The sequence below is a fragment of the Myxine glutinosa genome, chromosome 9, assembly GCF_964187855.1.
Source record: "Myxine glutinosa chromosome 9, kmMyxGlut1.1, whole genome shotgun sequence".
Taxonomy (NCBI): Eukaryota; Metazoa; Chordata; class Myxini; order Myxiniformes; family Myxinidae; genus Myxine; species Myxine glutinosa.
Window position 1 is genome coordinate 83007502 of NC_136269.1, and position 22548 is coordinate 83030049.

The window sequence follows — 22548 nt, forward strand, 5'->3', positions numbered from 1 at the left end:
ATTTTGGGATGCTTTCTTATTCCACTTTGGGTTAACACACAAAAATCACGATGAATGACAATGCCAATACACACCTCAGCTTTGGCTGCAATGAAGAGACTTGTGATGCCGATAAGCTGCAGCATGGTCTTTTCAAGGCCTTGCTGCGTACTTAGGAATCTGTCAAAAAAGTCCTGAGCCAGGAAGAAGGTTTCCCTCCGCAGCCGATACACCTCACAAACCTGTAATTAAAAACAAATTAATAATTAAAGAGTTGCATCTTAATCCTGAAGACTACCAAAACCGCTCACCAACAATAGGTATCGCATCGGAAACCGAGGACGAATTGGGAACCCGTAACAAGAAGTTTTTCTTAGGCTACATCGATGAAGTGGCATTTCAAGGCCTTGCCTCGATGAGCCAGTCAAGAAGAATGGCACGCATGCGTGGTTGAAGAGCGGGGTGCCGAAGTAGCGCATTCTTGTCTCGTATATACGTCTGTTCCTTTTTCAACAAATTTGACCAAACCTCTTCAGAATTCGCCCAACTGCAGGAAGGATGATCAAACATCACAAATGAAACAAACAAACACCATACCCACATTCCAATCAAATATGTACTACATATTAAAGTCCATATTAAAGATATATCTGCGCATGCGCAAGAATGGAGGTCAGGTTATTTCGAAGCTGTCCATGCGCTCACGCTTTCGAAGTCAAGTAATTTTTTCACAATTGTGTTTTTGTCGAAACTGTATCTATCTTTCGGTGTGTGTACTTATAGTGTGTCTTTAGTAAGATTATCGGTGTTAATTTTTCATACCTGTATACAAAATCGTCGGTTAATTCGTGTCGCGTATTCTGAGGCCTAGTAGGCTTCCGTGTCCGACCTTGAGGCTTTGTTTTTCTCTCAGTGGTTCGTCGATTGCGCTGCAATTACTTTCGTTCTCTGTTTTTTGTCCCAGTCTTTCACCCCCATACTTCCTTGTTTAAAATCTCAACTCAAAAAAAAAAAAAAAACCCAAAAAAAAATTCCCTTCTCTGCTCTTATTCGTTTATTCGTTGTTCTTATTTGTTCGTTCGTTCTTCGACCACGTTGTTCGTGATCACTTGATCACGTTGTTAAAAATGTTTAAACTTTCCCCTGAAGAACTGTATTCTGTCGTATATTATAACACCTTTTTCTTCTTCTTCTTTTAAAGGATGCTTTCGACTTGCTCACCAAATCTATTCATTCCAAAAAAAAATTCCATCTCTTACAGTTCCTTTTTTCTACATTCCCGAAACTCTCCTGCACTCCACCCCTCCTTCAGCGTCCTCAAACGTATTTTTGACTCGAAGGTCTCAAGAAACTCATTTTGCAATAAATGTTCGTTTCCCATTAATCGTACACTTTTCAAAATCCAATCTCACCCCTCCCCTCCAAATCTTCCCCATCACCCCTTCCCTCCAAAACTTCCCCATCACCCCTTCCCTCCAAAACTTCCCCATCACCCCTCCCCTCCAAATCTTCCCCATCACCCATCTCTTTCAAATATTCCCCCTTGCCCCTCCCTTTCAAATCTTCCCCCTCACCCCTTCCCTCCAAAACTTCCCCATCACCCCTCCCCTCCAGAACTTCCCCATCACCCCTCCCCTCCAAAACTTCCCCATCACCCCTCCCCTCCAAAACTTCCACATCACCCCCCCCCCTCAAAATCTACCCCCTTTCCCCTCCCCTCCAAATCTTCCCCATCACCCATCTCTTTCAAATATTCCCCCTTGCCCTTCCCCTCCAAATCTTCCCCATCACCCATCCCTTTCAAATCATCCCCCTTGCCCCTCCCCTCCAAATCTTCCCCATCACCCCTTCCCTCCAAAACTTCCCCATCACCCCTCCCCTCCAAATCTGCCCCCTTGCCCCTCACCTCCAAATCTTCCCCATCACCCATCTCTTTCAAATCTTCCCCCTTTCCCCTCCCCTCCAAATCTTCCCCATCACCCATCCCCTTTCAAATCCCCCCCGTTGCCCCTTCCCTCCTAAACTCCCCCCACACCCCTCCCCTCCGAGACTCTCTCTCGCTCCTCCCCTCCTAGACTCCCCTCTCACCCCTCCTCCTCAAAGCGTCCTCCCCGCTTCTTCCCCCTTACCTCTTCCTACTCTTCCACATCTTACCCTACCCCTCCCCCCCCCCCCCTGTTCTGTATCCGATGCTCCCCCTTCCTCTTCATTAACGGTATGGACCTCAAACATCCGGGGCCTTCGCTCAAACTTGACTGATCTCTCCATACAGGTTGCTTCTGACAAACCAGACGTGATCTGCTCAACAGAAACTTTCCTCCTTCATGATGTCTCTGATTCCTTGGTATCTCTCCCAGGTTACTCCCTCCTCCGGTATGATAGACCTGAGCCTCGTCCTGGAAGTGGGGTTGCTATCTTTATAAAAAACTCTTCCTCACTCGCCCTGCACTGCCCTCTCTCCACCTCACCCCCAGGAATACCTTTGGCTACGGCTTCCCCTTCGCTCCCACCTTTTGTTCATATGTGTGTTGTACCGTCCACCAAACAGTGATGACTCCATGTACATCTCGCTGTCTGATAATATGGACCAACTTCTATCTACCCATCCCAACTCTCTCTTCCTCATATGTGGTGATTTCAATAGTCACCATGCCAGTTGGCTGGGTGTGGGTACCTCTCTCACCAGCCATGGCTCTTCAGCAAAGGACTTCTGCGACTCACTGGGACTGACACAATCTGTCAATTTCCCGACCCGGAACTCAGCCAACGGAGCATCTTCTCTTCTGGACTTGGTTATGACTAACTTCCCTGAAAATGTCTGCTGCTCTTCTTCTGCTCCAATCGGCTCATCTGATCATGTGCTTGTTAAAGTGAACATCTCTCTGACCATTCTCAGAGAGCCTCCTCAGCGTCGACGAGTCTGGCATTTCACTCAGGCCAACTGGCACGGTCTTCAAGAAGCCATCAATCATCTGGACTGGTCTCCCATCTCTACCGCCTCTGAAATCAACTCATCCTGGGAATTCTTCCAAAGTAAATTGCTCTCTCTCATGCACAGATTTATCCCATCTCGACTTCAGTTGTCATACCCTTCCTCCCGTCCATGGTACACGGATTCTTGTGGTGAAGCTGTTGCCCAGAAACAACTTGCTTTCGTCTCCTGGAAAGCAAATCCAACGGAAGGAAATCTCATTTCCTTTCACAAAGCCCGAAACAAGTGTGTGTCCACCCTCAGGAGAGCCAGGAAACAATATCTCTCCGTTCTCAAGACCGAACTCTCTTATCTGTCTCCCTCTTCCAAATCCTGGTGGCGTCTGGTCAAATCTGTTTCTGGTGTTTGTTCCCCCTCCATCCCCTCCCTCACCTCACCTCAATCGGCTACACGGCTGACTCCGCACACGAAAAAGCTGAATGCCTCAACTCTGTGTTTGCCTCTAAATCTTGTGTCCCAAAGCCATCCCTCTCTGTACCCACCATACCCAGTCGTACCCAGCTGCTCCTGGACTGTGTCCTTTCCTCCTGACAAATTGGAAAAGTTTCTCTCAACCCTCGACTCTGATTCTGCAATCAACTCTGTGTCCTCAACCCTCGACTCTGATGGACCTGACGGCATCAGCCCACAGGTCCTAAAATCCTGTTCTTCCGCTCTTTCACGCCCTCTCTCTGTTCTCTTCACCCTCTCTTTTGCTCAAGGGCATCTGCCATCTGCTTGGAAATCAGCCAACATCACCGCTTTGCACAAAAAAGGTGCAAAAACAGATCCTAGCAACGACAGACCAATCAGCCTTCTCCCAATTATCAGCAAAGTCATGGAATCCATCATTGCTTCAGATATGAAATATTTCCTCTTCTCCAATGGCTTGATCTCTGATCATCAATTTGGTTTCAGACCTGGTCACTCTACTCTGGACATGCTGCTTCTGCTTTCTCAATAATGGATGGAGGTCCTCAATGCCAAACAGGAAATTAGAGCTGTCTCCCTTGACATATCACGTGCCTTCGATACGGTCTGGCACCCCGCTCTGCTCACCAAACTCTCCTCCTTTGGTGTCCATGGAAATCTCCACGCATGGCTGGCGGACTTCCTCTCTAGTCATAGTCAACGTGTGGCCCTGAATGGGTTTCTCGCATCTCCTCTTCCTGTTCAGGCTGGAGTTCCCCAAGGCAGTGTTCTGGGCCCTGTGCTTTTTCTGGTCTTCCTCAATGATCTCTCTGACTCTCTTGAAAATCCTCTCTATCTCTTTGCTGATGACTCGACTCTCTGTCGCTCCATTCCTCATCCCTCAGATCGGCAGTCTGCAGCCTCCTCACTCTCTGCAGACTTGGACAATATCACAGACTGGGCAAACAAGTGGAACCTGTCATTCAATCCTGACAAATCTCACACTCTTACGATGTCTCTCCGAAAAGACCGACTGGACAACCCTCCCATCCAATTTCTGAATAATCCTCTCCAAGAAGTTCTGTCACTCAAGCTTTTGGGTCTCACTATCTGCCATGATCTTTCCTGGGAAAACCACATTTCAAATCTGGCCTCCAAAGCCAGGCGCCAACTGGGCATCCTCCGTCGTGCGAAGTCCTTCCTTGGCACACCTGAGCTCACCACATACAAGGCTTTCATCCGCAGCTCAATGGAATACTGCTCTCCCCTCTGAGCTGGTGCTCCTGCCTCACACCTAGCTCATCTTCACGCTGTTGAAACCAAAGCGTTCAGAATCATTGGAATCTCCCGCCATGAAGCTAACTACAAGGGCCTTTCACTCACTCACCGCAGGCAGGTTGGTGGTCTTTCCGTCTTCTACAGACTCCTCTCTGGCCTTGCCCCCCCAGCTCTCTCTGGGCTCTGTCCCCCAAATATTCCTACAGGTCGCACAAGATCTGCCTGCAACCCTCTTATGGTTAAACTGCCAAAATCAAGACTCTCTGCTCACCTTCACTCCTCTTTTCTCCCGCCTCTGGAAAAAACTCCCTCACTCTCTTCAATCCCACTCCACCCTCCAGGTCTTTAAAACAGCTGTTCACCACATCTCTTATCTTCCCCCATCAAAAACCTTGATCTTTTCTACCCCCGCTAATTTCACCCCAAATCCACTTTTTTGAAATACCAACTTCTGTCCTTCATCCTTGGACAGAAGTCTTTGGTGTCCTTGTGTTTTATACTTCTCCCATCCCTCCCCCCCCCCCTTCCCCCAAGCCCCCTGCCTCCCACACATCTCCCTGCTCTCAAATGTTGTGTTTGTGTGCTTCCCCTTCTCTCCCCATCTTGTCTTCCGCTCCCTCTTTTTATATATTTTGTTTGTCCGATTGATTTGTTTGTGAAATAAATGTTAGCTCTTTCACAAGCCTCGATTCAGTATACAAAAAAAAAAAAGAAGAAAAAAAAAAGGTATAATTACTTTATCGTTTCCAAACTCACTATGCAGCCAGCCACATTGTTACAGCCGTGCCAGGTGCAGTGGCACAAATTTGTCATTTGGGATCACGAGTTGCTACTTCAGATACCAGTGCCATGAAAGACTAATTTCTGCATTTCATTGTGAGCAATGGTATGTAGAAAATAGGGCAATATGGAGAAGATTGTCATGGGGCCCGCAAGGCTAATCCCCGCTCTAGCAGGGAAAATGGCCTTAAAATGCCTGTTGTTGTTGTTGTTATTGTGAGCAATGGTGGCAACAAGACCTAAGTTTGGGCAGAGGCTGAGGCCGGTCATGGTTCAGGAAGAGGTTGTTGAAGCGGTATTGTGTGAATCCAGTGGACTCCGGAAGAGGGTCATCATCATCCTTTTGTGGCGTGGGGAGCAGGCGGCAGGGGCTTGGAGTCTTGTTTGACCACTGAAATGAGGAATGAAGACAATTTTATAATCGAAAATGAATAAAAAGTAAACGATTGGCTTTATTAAAGTTTTTTTTTTAATGCCCTCATTAGATAGAGTGCTTGGTGAAAGCATATGGTCCGTACGTTGCCCGACTACCAATCATACGAGTTGCTTTACAAGGAACTTAAGACGCAGGAGGCCATGATGACCAACCTATTGTTGGTTGGCCACGCTCGATCCTTTTTAAATGCTTAACGCCAAGCAAGGAAGCAGCATGTACCACTTTATTTAATCTTTGGTTCGACTCAGCCGGGGTTCAAACTACCGACCTCATAGACTCAAAACGGACGCTCAAAGGACTACCGTTAAAATCGGCTTCGGTGTCATAACGTGAAAACCATGCGGCACGGATGATCTGCACTGCAGATCGACGACCAATCACGATGATCATGTGAGATTGAACGTAAAACCAGGAAATAGTAACGTTCAAAAATTCTGCAAATCAAGAGTGAGAGAGAGAAGCGAATCCTTTCCCATCTACAAGATGGTTTCCGTGTCTGACATACTCATACAAGAGTTCCGTCACAAGGAACTTTGAGGGAAGTCCAACTAATTTCATCTTTGTGGTATTACACGAGTGGTGGATTACTATTAATTTCACACTTGTGGGAGAACTGAAAGATGGATTACTATTAATTTTACACTTGTGGGAGAACTGAAAGATGGATTACTATTAATTTTGCACTTGTGGGAGAACTGAAACATGGATTAATATTAATTTTACACTAGTGGGAGAACTGAAAGATGGATTAATATTAATTTTACACTAGTGGGAGAACTGAGATGGATTAATATTAATTTTACACTAGTGGGAGAACTGAAAGATGGATTAATATTAATTTTACACTAGTGGGAGAACTGAAAGATGGATTAATATTAATTTTACACGAGTAGGAGAACTGAAAGATGGATTCATATTAATTTTACACTAGTGGGAGAACTGAAAGATGGATTAATATTAATTTTACACAAGTGGGAGAAATGAAAGATGGATTAATATTAATTTTACATGAGTGAGAGAACTGAAAGATGGATTAATATTAATTTTACATTAATGAGAGAACTGAAAGATGGATTAATATTAATTTTACATTCATGAGAGAACTGAAAGATGGATTAATATTAATTTTACATTCATGAGAGAACTGAAAGATGGATTAATATTAATTTTACACGAGTGAGAACTGAAAGATGGATTAATATTAATTTTACATGAGCAGGAGAAGTGAAAGATGGATTAATATTAATTTTACACGAGTGGGAGAACTGAAAGATGGATTAATATTAATTTTTACACGAGTGGGAGAACTGAAAGATGGATTAATATTAATTTTACATGAGTGGGAGAACTGAAAGATGGATTAATATTAATTTTACATGAGCGGAAGTATTGAAAGATGGATTAATATTAATTTTACATTAATGAGAACTGAAAGATGGATCAATATTAATTTTACACAAGCAGCAGAACTGAAAGATGGATTAATATTAATTTTACACTAGTGGGAGAACTGAAAGATGGATTAATATTAATTTTACACAAGCAGCAGAACTGAAAGATGGATTAATATTAATTTTACACTAGTGGGAGAACTGAAAGATGGATTAATATTAATTTTACATGAGCGGAAGTATTGAAAGATGGATTAATATTAATTTTACATTAATGAGAACTGAAAGATGGATTAATATTAATTTTACACGAGCAGAAGAACTGAAAGATGGATTAATATTAATTTTACACTAGTGGGAGAACTGAAAGATGGATTAATATTAATTTTACACGAGCAGAAGAACTGAAAGATGGATTAATATTAATTTTACACTAGTGGGAGAACTGAAAGATGGATTAATATTAATTTTACATGAGTGAGAGAACTGAAAGATGGATTAATATTAATTTTACACCAGTGGGAGAACTGAGATGGATTAATATTAATTTTACACTCGTGGGAGAACTGAAGGATGGATTAATATTAATTTTACACCAGTGGGAGAACTGAAGGACGGATCAATATTAATTTTACACGAGTGGGAGAACTGAAAGATGGATTAATATTAATTTTACACGAGTGGAAGAACTGAAAGATTGATTAATATTAATTTTACATGAGCGGAAGAATTGAAAGATGGATTAATATTAATTTTACATTAATGAGAACTGAAAGATGGATTAATATTAATTTTACACGAGCAGAAGAACTGAAAGATGGATTAATATTAATTTTACACTAGTGGGAGAACTGAAAGATGGATTAATATTAATTTTACAGGAGCGGAAGAACTGAAAGATGGATTAATATTAATTTTACATTAATGAGAGAACTGAAAGATGGATTAATATTAATTTTACACGAGCGGAAGAATTGAAAGATGGATTAATATTAATTTTACATTAATGAGAGAACTGAAAGATGGATTAATATTAATTTTACATGAGTGGGAGAACTGAAAGATGGATTAATATTAATTTTACATGAGCGGAAGAACTGAAAGATGGATTAATATTAATTTTACACGAGTGGGAGAACTGAAAAAAAACCACCTTTAGAGGCCATTTTTCCCCGCAAGCGGGGGTTGGCCTTTTCGGGAACTGTGGTTGTTGTTGTTTTTCGGTCCCCTTTTTGAAGCAATGTTTTACGGCTTTTACGTTTTACGGCTAATATGGGAGAACTGAAAGATGGATTAATATTAATTTTACACGAGCGGAAGAACTGAAAGATGGATTAATATTAATTTTACATGAGCGGAAGAACTGAAAGATGGATTAATATTAATTTTACACTAGTGGGAGAACTGAAAGATGGATTAATATTAATTTTACATGAGCGGAAGAACTGAAAGATGGATTAATATTAATTTTACACTCGTGGGAGAACTGAAAGATGGATTAATATTAATTTTACACTCGTGGGAGAACTGAAAGATGGATTAATATTAATTTTACACTAGTGGGAGAACTGAAAGATGGATTAATATTAATTTTACACTCGTGGGAGAACTGAAAGATGGATTAATATTAATTTTACACTCGTGGGAGAACTGAAAGATGGATTAATATTAATTTTACACTAGTGGGAGAAGTGAAAGACGGATTAATATTAATTTTACACTCGTGGGAGAACTGAAAGATGGATTAATATTAATTTTACACTCGTGGGAGAACTGAAAGATGGATTAATATTAATTTTACACTAGTGGGAGAAGTGAAAGACGGATTAATATTAATTTTACACTCGTGGGAGAAGTGAAAGATGGATTAATATTAATTTTACACTCGTGGGAGAACTGAAAGATGGATTAATATTAATTTTATTGATCATGGTACCTTTCCAGTCGGCATTGTAAAAACGCACAACTTTCTGGTACCAAGACTCCTCCCGGGGTCTCGCGTTCTCGATGTTACCAACGCATTACACAACTACCAAGCAGCATTAGGGCAAAAATATTTTTTCCATACATTCACGTCCAAGCAAAATTTGCACTTCGGCTGAGAGGTGGAAGATGGCAAAACAGCTTTGGGGTATTTGGGGGTAAATTTGTATTTAATTTTTTTGCAATCTCATTGCTTCAAACAAAAGTGTGGAGTCACCATTTTGTAAGACCACCACGAGGCACGACAACCAACAAAAAGGGAGTCTTCTTCACTTATTCGATTCCCCACCGATGTACTAGCACAAAGCTGGACCCACAGGGAGTGCAACAAGTGCTGAAGGTTCGATTCCTAAAGCGATAATCCTCACCGCACCATCAAGATCCCGCCTCGATCTTCAAACCGCACTCGGGCTCACCTCAACCTCCAAGTGACGTTTCTTCCAAGAGGAATGCTCATCCAAGACAGGTTGGAGTTCCTTGGGAGTCTATGGAAGGAGGGATAATGAAAGTCGAGATGTATAGCTCGGAGCATGCAACAAGCGACGACGAAAGAAGAAAAAAGAGGAATGATAATTCTTGGAAAACTTGGGAAGGCCCGGTTACCTCGGCCTTTCTTTTCCTCGTCTGCAGCACGAAGGGCTCAACGGTGCCAGAGCTCTGGTGTTTCGACTGCTGCCTGCTCCTGAGGTCGGAGGGAGAAAAGGGGGACGAGTCCATTTCGCTACAAATTAACCACAAGCAAACAGCAGCGCGGGACTAGGCCCCAGATCGCGCGCGCGAGACCATCGTCAGGACGACGTGGCATCTCCATCCTCCCGCGCTCACCTCCTCCTCGACATCTTCCCCTCGGATTCGCTTGTCTGCATATCTCCGCTCGTCTAACACGGAAGGTTATCTAAGGGAGGGAATCAAAAAAATCACCGGATTGCAGGAATCGAGCTGCTATGCGACACCCAGGCCGCGTTTCCCTCCAAACCCGGACACCGTCCCGCCTTTTAGACCGATTTGTACAAAAACCGCGCGATCAACACACGACGAAAAGGAATCCGAGGAACATCGACTTGTACTCTTACCGAGGAGATCAAACAATCGCAGGTAATCGAGAACACCTTTACAAAAGCACCAAAACTCACTCACCTACGCGCACCCTCCCCCACTAGGCACTACACACCCGGATCGGCGCCATCGAAGCACTAAATACTCGCACGATCTCACTCAGGTGCAGGTAAAATAAGAGCTCAAGGTACGCAGCACGAGTTCGAGGAAAGTTGAAAATAAGAAAGGTACTCTTTAATCCAGGTGCAGTGCGTTAACACGTCAAATGCACTTTTTGCGCCTTTTCTACGGAACTCGCATCCCGCCCAGCAAAGCGATCGCGCAAGAGGGGGGTCAGAGATAGCTCATAATGGGGGTGAATGGGGTTAAAGGAATACTGCAGAGTGCGGAGGGAAAAGCTTGCTTGGGAAGAAAAAGCGGGAAGAAAAAAATCTCCCGACAGAGGACAATACCTACCCGGTGCTGCTCCTTGCACGTTCATGCACTGAGTGCTGGACACCGCGGGAACTCCGGGCAACGAGGCGAGTGCGCATGCGCAGGATTTAAAAACCTCCCCGCGGGAACCTTCCAAAAGGTTATCGTGAGGTCTAAAACTGCACCTCACCGAATCGATCGGGGTTATGGCGAAGAATAAAACGGCGCGAAACGTCGTGGAAGAAAAATTCGCCGTAATTAGAATCGCAGACCGCGCGGCGGGTGACGCGGAAGCGCGTGAAGGGGGCGGGGCATAAGGACGACGTAAACAAAGCGTCGCCCCGGAGCGTGAGGTGTGAAAGTTACTGCACACGCGCTTCGTGTACTTCGGAGCGGTGTGTTGTCCGTGCGGATTCCTCGTGCGGACGTCCGTGCGTCTTCGGGCGGCTTCCGTGAGCCACGTTGTCCGTGGAATGGCGGGAAATGCCGTTCGCATCATCACCTCCCCCACCACCCCTTACCCCCACCTCATCCCCACCCCACCTCATCCCTCGTGTCCATATGCGAGTTGCTGTGCTTTGCACGGCGTCTTCATGCGATTAATGGATTTCCACCACGAGACTACAAAGAACGCCCTGATTTCACGATAACGTGTGGTCTGTCGATGAGTAATGTCGATTACCTGCTTGATGGATTTGGTGTGCATGCACAACAGGTACAATGAAGTATAACGAACTTGGATACAGATTACAGGGGGAGATTTATCAAAAGCAGATTTAAAATTCTCTCCGTAAGTTTATCGACGTCATCTCATTGTGAAGGTCGAGGTGGGGAGGACATGGTTTGTTGGGGAACAGTTGGGGCAGGCACATTTGATTGTTTGCTGTTGTTTTTTGGGGGAGGGGAGATGAAGGCGATTGTTGGGCGAGGAAAGAACAAATACCGATACCACATTCACCTTTTCATGAGACCCAATCACAGACATCACAATCGCTGTACACATCGGTACAATCAGCCACCCAAAACTCAGACACCGTCCCGTCAAAATCCACGTACCAGTCCATGGATAATTCCGCTAGATGCCATTTATCTACCGTTTCTGCTTCTACTAGCTTTCTAGGGTGACCATTCCATGTAATTCCCTAATCCATGAGTAAAAGACCCCTACCTTTATACTTCGTCTTAACTCTCATCTTGACTCTCAGGTCATGCCCTTTGGTTCTGCCAATGTCCATTTTCCTGAAAAATAATTGTTCCAAAAGACCAAAATGAACCCTATTCTCGACGAGGCCTTCAGAAATTCCTGTGGTGTTGACACTACATTTTGATTTATAATTTATTCCCCTGTGGATATAACCTAAACCCCCATCAGGTTTGCTTATAGCTGTCTTGCACCGAGCTGTCTGCTTAACCCCCACTTCCAACCCCAAACCCACCATTGTATATCTACCACCACCCCCCGATCCTTCTATGTCAAATGCTCCAGACTGTCCCTTGCATTATACACACAAGGAATTTAGATGCAGGAGGAGGCCGCTCGGCCCATCATGCCTGGGCCACATCAACACCAGACCTATTTATATTAAAAAATTTTTATAGTTGTTGTTCTTTAATGGCCACTATTATCCCACCTTGTGGGGTCGGCCGGGGGAAGCTTGGCCCAAGTCTTTCACGAACTGGCCTGTCCAGGCCTTACATTCACCTAGTTAGGGCAGGAATTTGGAATTTGGTCATGGTGTCGGCGATACTCGCCTGCTCTTTGCAAAAGACACCATGGGATCTTCAATGTCCACCAACCCATGCTGGCAGATGCGACTCCCAGTTTAACGTCCATCTTCAATGTCCACCAACCCATGCTGGCAGATGGAACTCCCAGTTTAACGGCCATCTTCAATGTCCACCAACCCATGCTGGCAGATGGAACTCCCAGTTTAACGTCCATCTTCAATGTCCACCAACCCATGCTGGCAGATGGAATTCCCAGTTTAACGGCCATCTTCAATGTCCACCAACCCATGCTGGCAGATGGAACTCCCAGTTTAACGTCCATCTTCAATGTCCACCAACCCATGCTGGCAGATGGAACTCCCAGTTTAACGTCCATCTTCAATGTCCACCAACCCATGCTGGCAGATGGAACTCCCAGTTTAACGGCCATCTTCAATGTCCACCAACCCATGCTGGCAGATGGAACTCCCAGTTTAACGGCCATCTTCAATGTCCACCAACCCATGCTGGCAGATGGGACTCCCAGTTTAACGTCCATCTTCAATGTCCACCAACCCATGCTGGCAGATGGAACTCCCAGTTTAACGTCCATCTTCAATGTCCACCAACCCATGCTGGCAGATGGAACTCCCAGTTTAACGTCCATCTTCAATGTCCACCAACCCATGCTGGCAGATGGAACTCCCAGTTTAACGTCCATCTTCAATGTCCACCAACCCATGCTGGCAGATGGAACTCCCAGTTTAACGTCCATCTTCAATGTTCACCAACCCATGCTGGCAGATGGAACTCCCAGTTTAACGTCCATCTTCAATGTCCACCAACCCATGCTGGCAGATGCGACTCCCAGTTTAACGTCCATCTTCAATGTCCACCAACCCATGCTGGCAGATGCGACTCCCAGTTTAACGTCCATCTTCAATGTCCACCAACCCATGCTGGCAGATGGAACTCCCAGTTTAACGTCCATCTTCAATGTCCACCAACCCATGCTGGCAGATGGAACTCCCAGTTTAACGTCCATCTTCAATGTTCACCAACCCATGCTGGCAGATGGAACTCCCAGTTTAACGTCCATCTTCAATGTCCACCAACCCATGCTGGCAGATGCGACTCCCAGTTTAACGTCCATCTTCAATGTTCACCAACCCATGCTGGCAGATGCGACTCCCAGTTTAACGTCCATCCGAGGGATGGCACACACATTGGTGAATCACCCTGTAACAACCCGAACTGACAGTTTATAGCTGGGTCGGGATTTGAACCCAGGCTAGACAACTTAGAGGCGAGTGTGCATTGGGACTCTCGGCCATCCTGTCAGCCCTTATTTATTGAAAAAAATTAAAATGCAAAATCTTTTTTATATATATACAGTATATACAGGGTCTATTTTCATTATTCTTACAAATCCCCAGCACTTTACATTTCATAATCATATTTTTTAAAGGCTTATAGTGGAGCTTTCACACACACATACTGTACATACGTCACACACATGGACATGCAAACAAATACACAAAAATGAGGCAAGATTGTTATTGTTAGATGAGAAAATCACAGCTACGGAACTCAGGGGAAGTGCGTCACTTCCTGGAGCACTCTGGGTACCAGCAACGCCACAACGATGGAGCAGCCTTTCTCACCACAATCAGCGCCTTTCTCACCACACTCAGCGCCTTTCTCACCACACTCAGCGCCTTTCTCACCACACTCGGCGCCACTCACCACACTCGGCGCCATTCTCACCACACTCGGCGCCATTCTCACCACACTCGGCGCCTTTCTCACCACACTCGGCGCCTTTCTCACCACACTCGGCGCCTTTCTCATCACACTCGGCGCCTTTCTCACCACACTCGGCGCCTTTCTCACCACACTCGGCGCCTTTCTCACCACACTCGGCGCCTTTCTCACCACACTCGGCGCCATTCTCACCACACTCGGCGCCATTCTCACCACACTCGGCGCCATTCTCACCACACTCGGCGCCATTCTCACCACACTCGGCGCCATTCTCACCACACTCGGCGCCTTTCTCACCACACTCGGCGCCTTTCTCACCACACTCGGCGCCTTTCTCACCACACTCAGCGTCTTTCTCACCACACTCAGCGTCTTTCTCACCACACTCAGCGCCTTTCTCACCACACTCAGCGCCTTTCTCACCACACTCAGCGCCTTTCTCACCACACTCAGCGTCTTTCTCACCACACTCGGCGCCATTCTCACCACACTCGGCGCCATTCTCACCACACTCGGCGCCATTCTCACCACACTCGGCGCCATTCTCACCACACGGCGCCATTCTCACCACACTCGGCGCCATTCTCACCACACTCGGCGCCTTTCTCACCACACTCAGCGCCTTTCTCACCACACTCAGCGCCTTTCTCACCACACTCAGCGCCTTTCTCACCACACTCAGCGGAGCATTTCCTTTGCCCAATCTGTGAAATTATTGGGGCTTTACTAAATATGATTATCCCTTTCTGCTATCTACCTTCTCTCCATCCAAGCTTTGTACTATTTGCAATTTTTGGAAAAGCTACTATTTAACCCCACTGTCCAAATCATTGATGAAAATGATAAATAATAACAATGCTCCTTGTCCTGATTCATGAGGACCCCCTAATGTACTTTAAAAATGATGCTGGCTATTTTGAACCTCCATAAATAAAAAGTGGACTTAAAACTGATGTTCAAAATGTGTTGCATAGAAAAAACCAAAAATAATCAAAACCAAGTCAATAAACCTTTATCAAGCCGACAATAATTCAGGAACATGGTGATGGCTGGAAGTCTTCGCATGGAGATGATCTCAGTTGGAGAAGAACAGTAGTACTCCAGGATGCAGCACCGTCCTCTACAGCAACTCAAAAAACTTCATATTCAGTACATTTCTGGGAATTGGGTTCCAAAAAGTCTTTAAACGATAACAGCAGAATTATGATTTTGATATGAATCTCTACAATCATTGTTCTTCACTTAGCTGAGACTATTTTTTAAATCAATTTATCAAACATCCTGGAAAAAGGAAATTATATAATTAGAACCTTGACTCAGTTTGCCCTTTCTAATGGTAAGACTAAAAACAAAGTTGTTGGCATTAAAAAACAACAATTGTGGAACATTTTATGGGACACTAGTGGAAGTGCTATAAAGTGACACAAGACCCTTACCTGAACGTATATTACCTGACTCACGAAGGCTTCCTTTGTTGATCATGTGGCAGGTCTCCTGTCCTGCCAGATTTCTCAGATACTTTCCAAAATTAAGTACGTCACCTTCCCTCTTCTCTCGATTTCAATGTTTACTCCAGCTAGAAGAAGGACCCATTATATAATTGTCCTTTCTATAAATCGTGAAAATTGCACCAAAGTCCCTAATTTCTCTACGCTTATTAATCCCCTAACGGTTTCACTGGAGGGAATATGTATAGGTTTGCTCTCCATATGTTCAAGTGAAATTTGGTACGTGGCTTTATTATGGTAAGTTACAGAAAATGTTCGAGTTTCAGGACGTTACGTCAATTTTGTTTTACAGAGTTATGCCCTTTTTGGATTTAGAAAATCACATTGGTAGGGGACATACATAGCAAAGCAATTATCGCTCTTGTTCCTTTATTTATTTTTTACCATTATATAGGGGAAGGCGGAATTATATTATATAGGGGAATTTACCCTATATATATTATATAGGAATATTATATAGGAATATAGGAATAAAATAGATATATAGATATATATAATCTAATTATATAGGAAATTATATAGGAAATATAATCTATATAATAGAAATATATTATATAGGAATATATTATATAGGGGAATTTATATTATATAGGAATATAGGGGAATATTATATAGGGGAATTATTATATAGGGGAATTTATATAGGGGAATTATATAGGGGAATTTACCATTACAAGCCTGGCGTTGGCTTAGCGGCTAGGGTGACAGCTTAGGATCCTAGGATCCTGAGTTCGAATCCCGGTCGATCACTGAATTAACGCCAGGGGGGTTGACTCAGCCTGTCATCCTTCCGAGGTCGGCTAATTTGAGTACCAGTTCACTGGTAATTCCCTGCTTGTCGTAAAAGGCGACAAACAGGGTTGGCGGCAGGAAGGGCATCCGGCCGTAAAACATTGCTTCAAAAACGGGACCGAAAAACAACAACAACCACGGTGCCCGAAAAAAGGCCAACCCCCGCTTGCGGGGAAAAATGGCCTCTAAAGGTGTTTTTTTTTTTTTTTTAATATAGGGGAAGGCCTGTGTTTAAAAAACTGTGTTTGAGCCTTGAAATGTAGATCTGGAACTGTTGCACAAAGTCTTATACTTCTGTAGATCTCAAACCTTGTAGACTACGCTCCTCTTTCCTCTTGTCTGTGGCCCTTGTCTGGTCTGGGTTCGAATGGTATAAATTAGATATAAAAACATGGGTCAATATATTATAAAGTACTTGCCACCAACCCACTCCTGCATCATACTGGTATACAATATGTATGTGTATATATATATATATATATATATATATATATATATATATATATATATATATATATATATATAAATAAATATATATATATATATACTAGCTTGGCTCGGTTCGCTGCGCTCGCCTCACCAAGCGTCGATACTGAGGAACGGGCTTATTTTAGCTGAGGATAATGACTGTACCTGAGTTGCTGTGTTGTCATGATTTTCACCAATCATAATACAAACAATTGCTTTGCACAAATGTATTTGTTGTGTTTGTGATATTACATTTTTATAGGCAATTTAGGTTGACGATTTAGGTTGAATGTTTTTTTTTCAAGAAAGAACCCTTCAGCACACACATAGGGGAGGGGTAGGTGCAGACTGGAAGTTTGGGACGATTACACCTCACCACCACGTAATTCAAAACGCCTCACCACCACGTCATTTAAAAACACCTCACCACCAAGTAATTCAAAACACCTCACCACCACATAATAAAAACACCTCACCACCACGTAATTCAAAACACCTCACCACCACGTAATTCAAAACACCTCACCACCACGTCATTTAAAAACACCTCACCACCAAGTAATTCAAAACACCTCATCACCACCTAATTAAAAACACATCACCACCACGTAATTATAAATACCTCACCACCACGTAATTCAAAACACCTCACCACCATGTGATTTAAAAACACCTCACCACCATGTGATTTAAAAACACCTCACCACCATGTGATATTAAAACACCTCACCACCATGTCATTTAAAAACACCTCACCACCACATAATTCAAAATACCTCACCACCACGTGATTCAAAACCACCACAACGTTATTAAAAACACTTCACAACCACGGAAACAAAAGTTTGAGGGAGTCGTTAAGTGATAACACAGACACTGCCCAGATGTGTCGATATCTATCTATAATTCCAGTAATCTCTGTCTGTCTGTCTGTACGTTTGTTTGTTTGTCTGTGACCGCTGTTTCTCGACAACTACCGGTCCAATATACTTGAAACTTGCCAGGTATATTGCTGGGGACCCGAGGATGTGCCTTTTCAAGGTTTCATATTAATCGGACAATTACTTACCGAGCTATGTCCAAAAAACGATTCAACCAATCAGAGAGCAGCGAACGATCGCGTGTGCCGAACGTGGAGGACACACTCTGCCTCGGATGGCACATTTGAGAGCGTATTCATTTATTTCACGTTTGCAAACTATGTTGGCGTTAAACTATGTTTTAAAACTAATAAAACCGAATTTGCGATTCATTCGCTTTCCTGCGCGTTTGTGCACGCGATGGCGATTTCTTTACCAAACTCCGGAAGCCGTTCGCTTTGGACCAAACCATTGCATGTAAATAGAGGGGGGGGGGATTGTCACCACTCGCAAGCCGTTCGCTTTGGACCAAACCATTTCATGTAAATAGAGGGGGGGGATATAATTTTAGATATAGATATAGTACGGGCATGCCCTAGTATAGATAAATGACTGTACCCGAGTTGCCGTTTTGTCATGGTTTAAATTAAACCAATCATAATTCAAACAATTATTTTGCACAAATGTATTTGTAATGAACGTGATATCACATTTTATAAACAATTGAAGTTGAAAAAAAAAAAATTCCCCAAAAAATTCCAAAAAATAAAAATAAAAATATTGCAATTTTTTTTTAAAGAAATACCCTTAGGACATACCGACGGGAGAGATATGTGCATACCAGAAGTTTGGTACGATTTCACAAAAGTTTGAGAAAGTAGTTCAGTGACAAGACACAACACAACACAGGACAGGACAGACGCTGCACAAATATATATATATATATATATATATATATATATATATATATATATATATATACACATATATATACACACCTCCAACGTACCACTATAACTATGGATATGAAACTATGAAACTGAAATGAAATATGAAACTGGATATATACATATAACTGGATATGAAACATCACCGGTCCGAACAGAGTTGCCTCACATCTTCGATCTGCAGTTCTCGAACGAGATCCTCGAGGTTCTTCTTCCTCATGAAAATGCGACCTCTTCCTCCTCGGGCTCCTGAGCGAAACCTCTTCTTCTTTTCTCGGTACGTCGTTGGCGTCGAATCCCCGTTTAACCTGCACCACCGTACAGCACATGTCACATTGACATTGCCAACGAGTTTTCATTTGCTGTTGATCGGATGGCCAATGACATATCATCACAAATTCACAGCCAATGGTCAGAATACCAGGAAACGTTTTAATTAAGTTTCATCCCAATTCACCAAAATCTAAAGAAAAACGGAGGAGGATGAAAAACATTCTTCGAGTTAGAATAACCATTTTGGAACTAATGTTTTGATTTTCGGGGAAGACCCCCGGGTCAAAGTTCCGTCCCCCTTCATCGTCTCCTCTCTTCTCTCTTCTCTCCTCAGTTGCGACTCGGGAGGGGCGGAGGGAGTTCTACCTTTTCTATCCTTGAACGCTACTTGGCACCTCTGGGTTTGAATCGTTTTTCACAAGGTAATCTCCACATTTCCGGGTTCAATAGCATCATGTAACGGTAATTTAAAATACCGGAGATGAAGTCACAGCAAAGCGTCCGATTGGCTCCCTCTGCGGTTCGGGCCTAGCCGGGGTGCGAGGCGCTCGCCATGCTGACGAGGCCGCCTTCGGGCGCTTCCCGTGAGTAACTCGGCGATGGATCAAATCACGGCTCGAGTTGTACGGGAGATAACGAGCTGTAACCATAGCGCGCTGTAGTCTAGTTGATCGCAGCTCGTTTCGGCAAATCGACTTCGCTGAAGCGATACCGTTCCGATGATGGAATGGCGAGGTGGTGCTTCATGGCTAATGAGTAATGATATAACAAACTTGAGGAAAACGGAGATTACCGTTGTTTGCTTAATTTCGAACGTTCCGTGTGTCTGTGTCTCCAGTCGGCTGTGCCCCGTTGCTGCTTCCGACCAGTGCGGACGTGCACATGTGTGGGACTTGTGGAGGACAGTTCGGATCCATTGAGGCGTTCATAGAGCACAAGAAACCGGGACACTGCACTGTGATGGTGTCGCTGCCTGAACCGGTCGCGCTGCCTGGACCAGACGCGCTGCCTGGACCAGACGCGCTGCTTGAACCGATGTCGCTGCCTGGACCGGACTCGCTGCCTGAACCGGACGCGCTGCCTGAACCGGACGCGCTGCCTGAACCGGTCGCGCTGCCTGAACCGGTCGCGCTGCCTGAACCGGTCGCGCTGCCTGAGCCGGTCGCGCTGCCTGAGCCGGTCGCGCTGCCTGGACCGGACGCGCTGCCTGGACCGGACGCGCTTCCTGGACCGGACGCGCTGCCTGAACAGGACGCGCTGCCTGGACCGGTCGCGCTTCCTGGACCGGACGCGCTGCCTGGACCGGACGCGCTTCCTGGACCGGACGCGCTGCCTGAACAGGACGCGCTGCCTGGACCGGTCGCGCTTCCTGGACCGGTCGCGCTTCCTGGACCGGTCGCGCTTCCTGGACCGGACGCGCTGCCTGGACCGGTCGCGCTTCCTGGACCGGACGCGCTGCCTGGACCGGTCGCGCTGCCTGGACCGGTCGCGCTTCCTGGACCGGTCGCGCTTCCTGGACCGGTCGCGCTTCCTGGACCGGTCGCGCTTCCTGGACCGGTCGCGCTTCCTGGACCGGTCGCGCTTCCTGGACCGGTCGCGCTTCCTGGACCGGTCGCGCTTCCTGGACCGGTCGCGCTTCCTGGACCGGTCGCGCTTCCTGGACCGGTCGCGCTGCCTGGACCGGTCGCGCTGCCTGGACCGGTCGCGCTGCCTGGACCGGTCGCGCTGCCTGAACCGGTCGCGCTGCCTGAACCGGTCGCGCTGCCTGAACCGGTCGCGCTGCCTGAACCGGTCGCGCTGCCTGAACCGGTCGCGCTGCCTGAACCGGTCGCGCTGCCTGAACCGGTCGCGCTGCCTGAACCGGTCGCGCTGCCTGAACCGGTCGCGCTGCCTGAACCGGTCGCGCTTCCTGAACCGGACGCGCTGCCTGGACCGGGACACTGCACTGTAGCAGTGTTGCTGCCTGGACCGGATGCGCTGCCTGGACCGGGGATCTGCACTGTAGCTGTGTCGCTACCTGGACAGAATGCGCTGCCTGGACCGGGACACTGCACTGTAGCAGTGTCGCTGCCCGGACCGGTCGCGCTGCCCGGACCGGTCTCGCTGCCCGGACCGGTCGCGCGGCCTAGACCAGACACTCGGCCCGTCGTCACTGCCTTGCCCCCTGGCACTGGTATGCATGCACTGGTATGCAGACAGTCTCAGATCCTGAAATACATCGGCTACATTTCTGACGTTATTGTAGATTGTAACGAAAATCGATATCAAATATGCTATCAGTTAAAATCGATATTTGAGATTCAGGGTATCTCGCTCCCATTATATATAGACTGTCATTGTGAGTGCTTATTTTGATCAGAGGTGTTTTAATGATTAGGCGAGCTATCATCACGTGGAGCACTTGGATGGGCATAATTGCCTCCTCCTATGTTGAAGTTCCTTGCAAGGGAACATATTATATTATTGTAGTAGGTGAGGGCATTTAAACTTGTCCATGTTTACTTCACTGTAATTGTTCTCGATAAGTCCCTAAAATTACTACCTCTGTTTTTTTTCACGCATCGGCGCAATTATTGGAACGAAGTTGTGAGCCTCCACTGTGTCTCAAAGACCACATGATGCTCTGTTGCCTAGAATCCATGTACTAATCGTCAGTGGGATGCATGGTTCCTGGTTCCACAAAAAAGTGGTTTATATTATTACGAATTTGGGTAGTGACATATGTAGAGCAGAGTATATCTGAGTAGGTAACATGCTTCGACTGTCGCGATAGGGAATCTACCTGTAATAAGTCATGTGTAGGCGTTTTGTCGGCTAAGATGTATGATTGTGAATCTACCAGGAGATTCGTGTGTTAAGTAGTCTAGGGAATAATGAGTAGAGCCCTTGTATGTCTCACCTGGTAGTCAAACCTTTGTCCCTTATGGCACTGCAGACCACATAGACACTAGTTAGGATTCCTTTCGTACAACATTAATGATGCCCTTCCCCCCTGACATGACTTAGGAAGAAATCGGGCTAGAACACCGCCAATAATGGCCGCCACCATTTGCACCTCCGAGAGGCCTACCCGCCTCACATTAGCACGTGCTGTGACCAAGGAGTAGGGGACGGGAGTGAGAGTGGCGCAGTGGGCGTGCCCTGGACAAGCCGGCGAGTCGTGGGAGGCTCTGATTGGCAGGACAGTGCACCAAAGCTGATGTCATCGGCCAGAGATATTAACAGCGCCGGACGCCTTTGCTGGCAGTTGGATCGAGAGTTCGTGTGCGCATTTGAGCAAGAGTTGAGCGGGAGTTGAGCAGGGGGACTGTGAGTTCGAGCCACGAGAGTTGGTGTTGAGTTGAGACGAGTTCACTCCTGGCCCCCGGCAGTTCGGTAGAGAGTGACATTCGTGGTCGAGAGTTGGTTTTGCAGTGCGCAGTTTGGCAGTGAGCAATTGAGAAGCGAGTTAGAAGGACGAGATGTGCAGCCACACCTGCGTTCTCTCAGTTCCTGTCTTTTCGTGCTTCGTGTGGGGATCGACTTCGTGT

The 22548-nt window shown here is 45.6% G+C and overlaps 3 protein-coding genes and 1 long non-coding RNA gene across 10 annotated transcripts in view; 1 reads left to right on the forward strand and 3 right to left on the reverse strand.

The window, feature by feature from the left end:
• The window catches only part of CCNE1 (cyclin E1), a 32929-nt gene extending 17648 nt beyond the window's left edge, over positions 1 to 15281 (reverse strand). For 2 of the 6 annotated variants that reach the window (XM_068103154.2, XM_068103150.2), the window contains exons 1-7: positions 10742 to 10813; positions 10055 to 10124; positions 9833 to 9911; positions 9646 to 9714; positions 5659 to 5810; positions 391 to 526; positions 75 to 221 (exon numbers count right to left, since the gene is read on the reverse strand). In XM_068103154.2, the coding sequence (XP_067959255.2) occupies positions 75 to 221; positions 391 to 526; positions 5659 to 5810; positions 9646 to 9714; positions 9833 to 9911; positions 10055 to 10095 (624 nt within the window). In that variant the 5' untranslated portion in view covers positions 10096 to 10124; positions 10742 to 10813. Of the gene's footprint in view, positions 1 to 74; positions 222 to 390; positions 527 to 5658; positions 5811 to 9645; positions 9715 to 9832; positions 9912 to 10054; positions 10125 to 10366; positions 10480 to 10741; positions 10956 to 15180 lie in introns of those variants that run through there. The other 4 variants (XM_068103151.2, XM_068103152.2, XM_068103153.2 and 1 more) reach the window with 4 other exon arrangements.
• LOC137417302 (vacuolar protein sorting-associated protein 4A) overlaps positions 1 to 22548 on the reverse strand; it is a 297125-nt gene that overhangs the window by 142421 nt on the left and 132156 nt on the right. The gene's annotated exons all lie outside the window — the stretch shown is intronic.
• Positions 18803 to 19323, reverse strand: LOC144893629 (uncharacterized). The gene is made up of 2 exons (XR_013624545.1): positions 19258 to 19323; positions 18803 to 19053 (listed from the first exon to the last, which is right to left on the reverse strand). It is a non-coding gene; the product is annotated as an uncharacterized LOC144893629 (long non-coding RNA).
• The window catches only part of LOC137412912 (uncharacterized), an 86915-nt gene continuing 83843 nt past the window's right edge, over positions 19477 to 22548 (forward strand). The window contains exons 1-3 of one of the 2 annotated variants that reach the window (XM_078784474.1): positions 19507 to 19602; positions 19857 to 20179; positions 20270 to 21191. In XM_078784474.1, the coding sequence (XP_078640600.1) occupies positions 19572 to 19602; positions 19857 to 20179; positions 20270 to 21191 (1276 nt within the window). In that variant the 5' untranslated portion in view covers positions 19507 to 19571. Of the gene's footprint in view, positions 19603 to 19856; positions 21192 to 22548 lie in introns of both variants that reach the window. The other variant, XM_078784473.1, reaches the window with a different exon arrangement.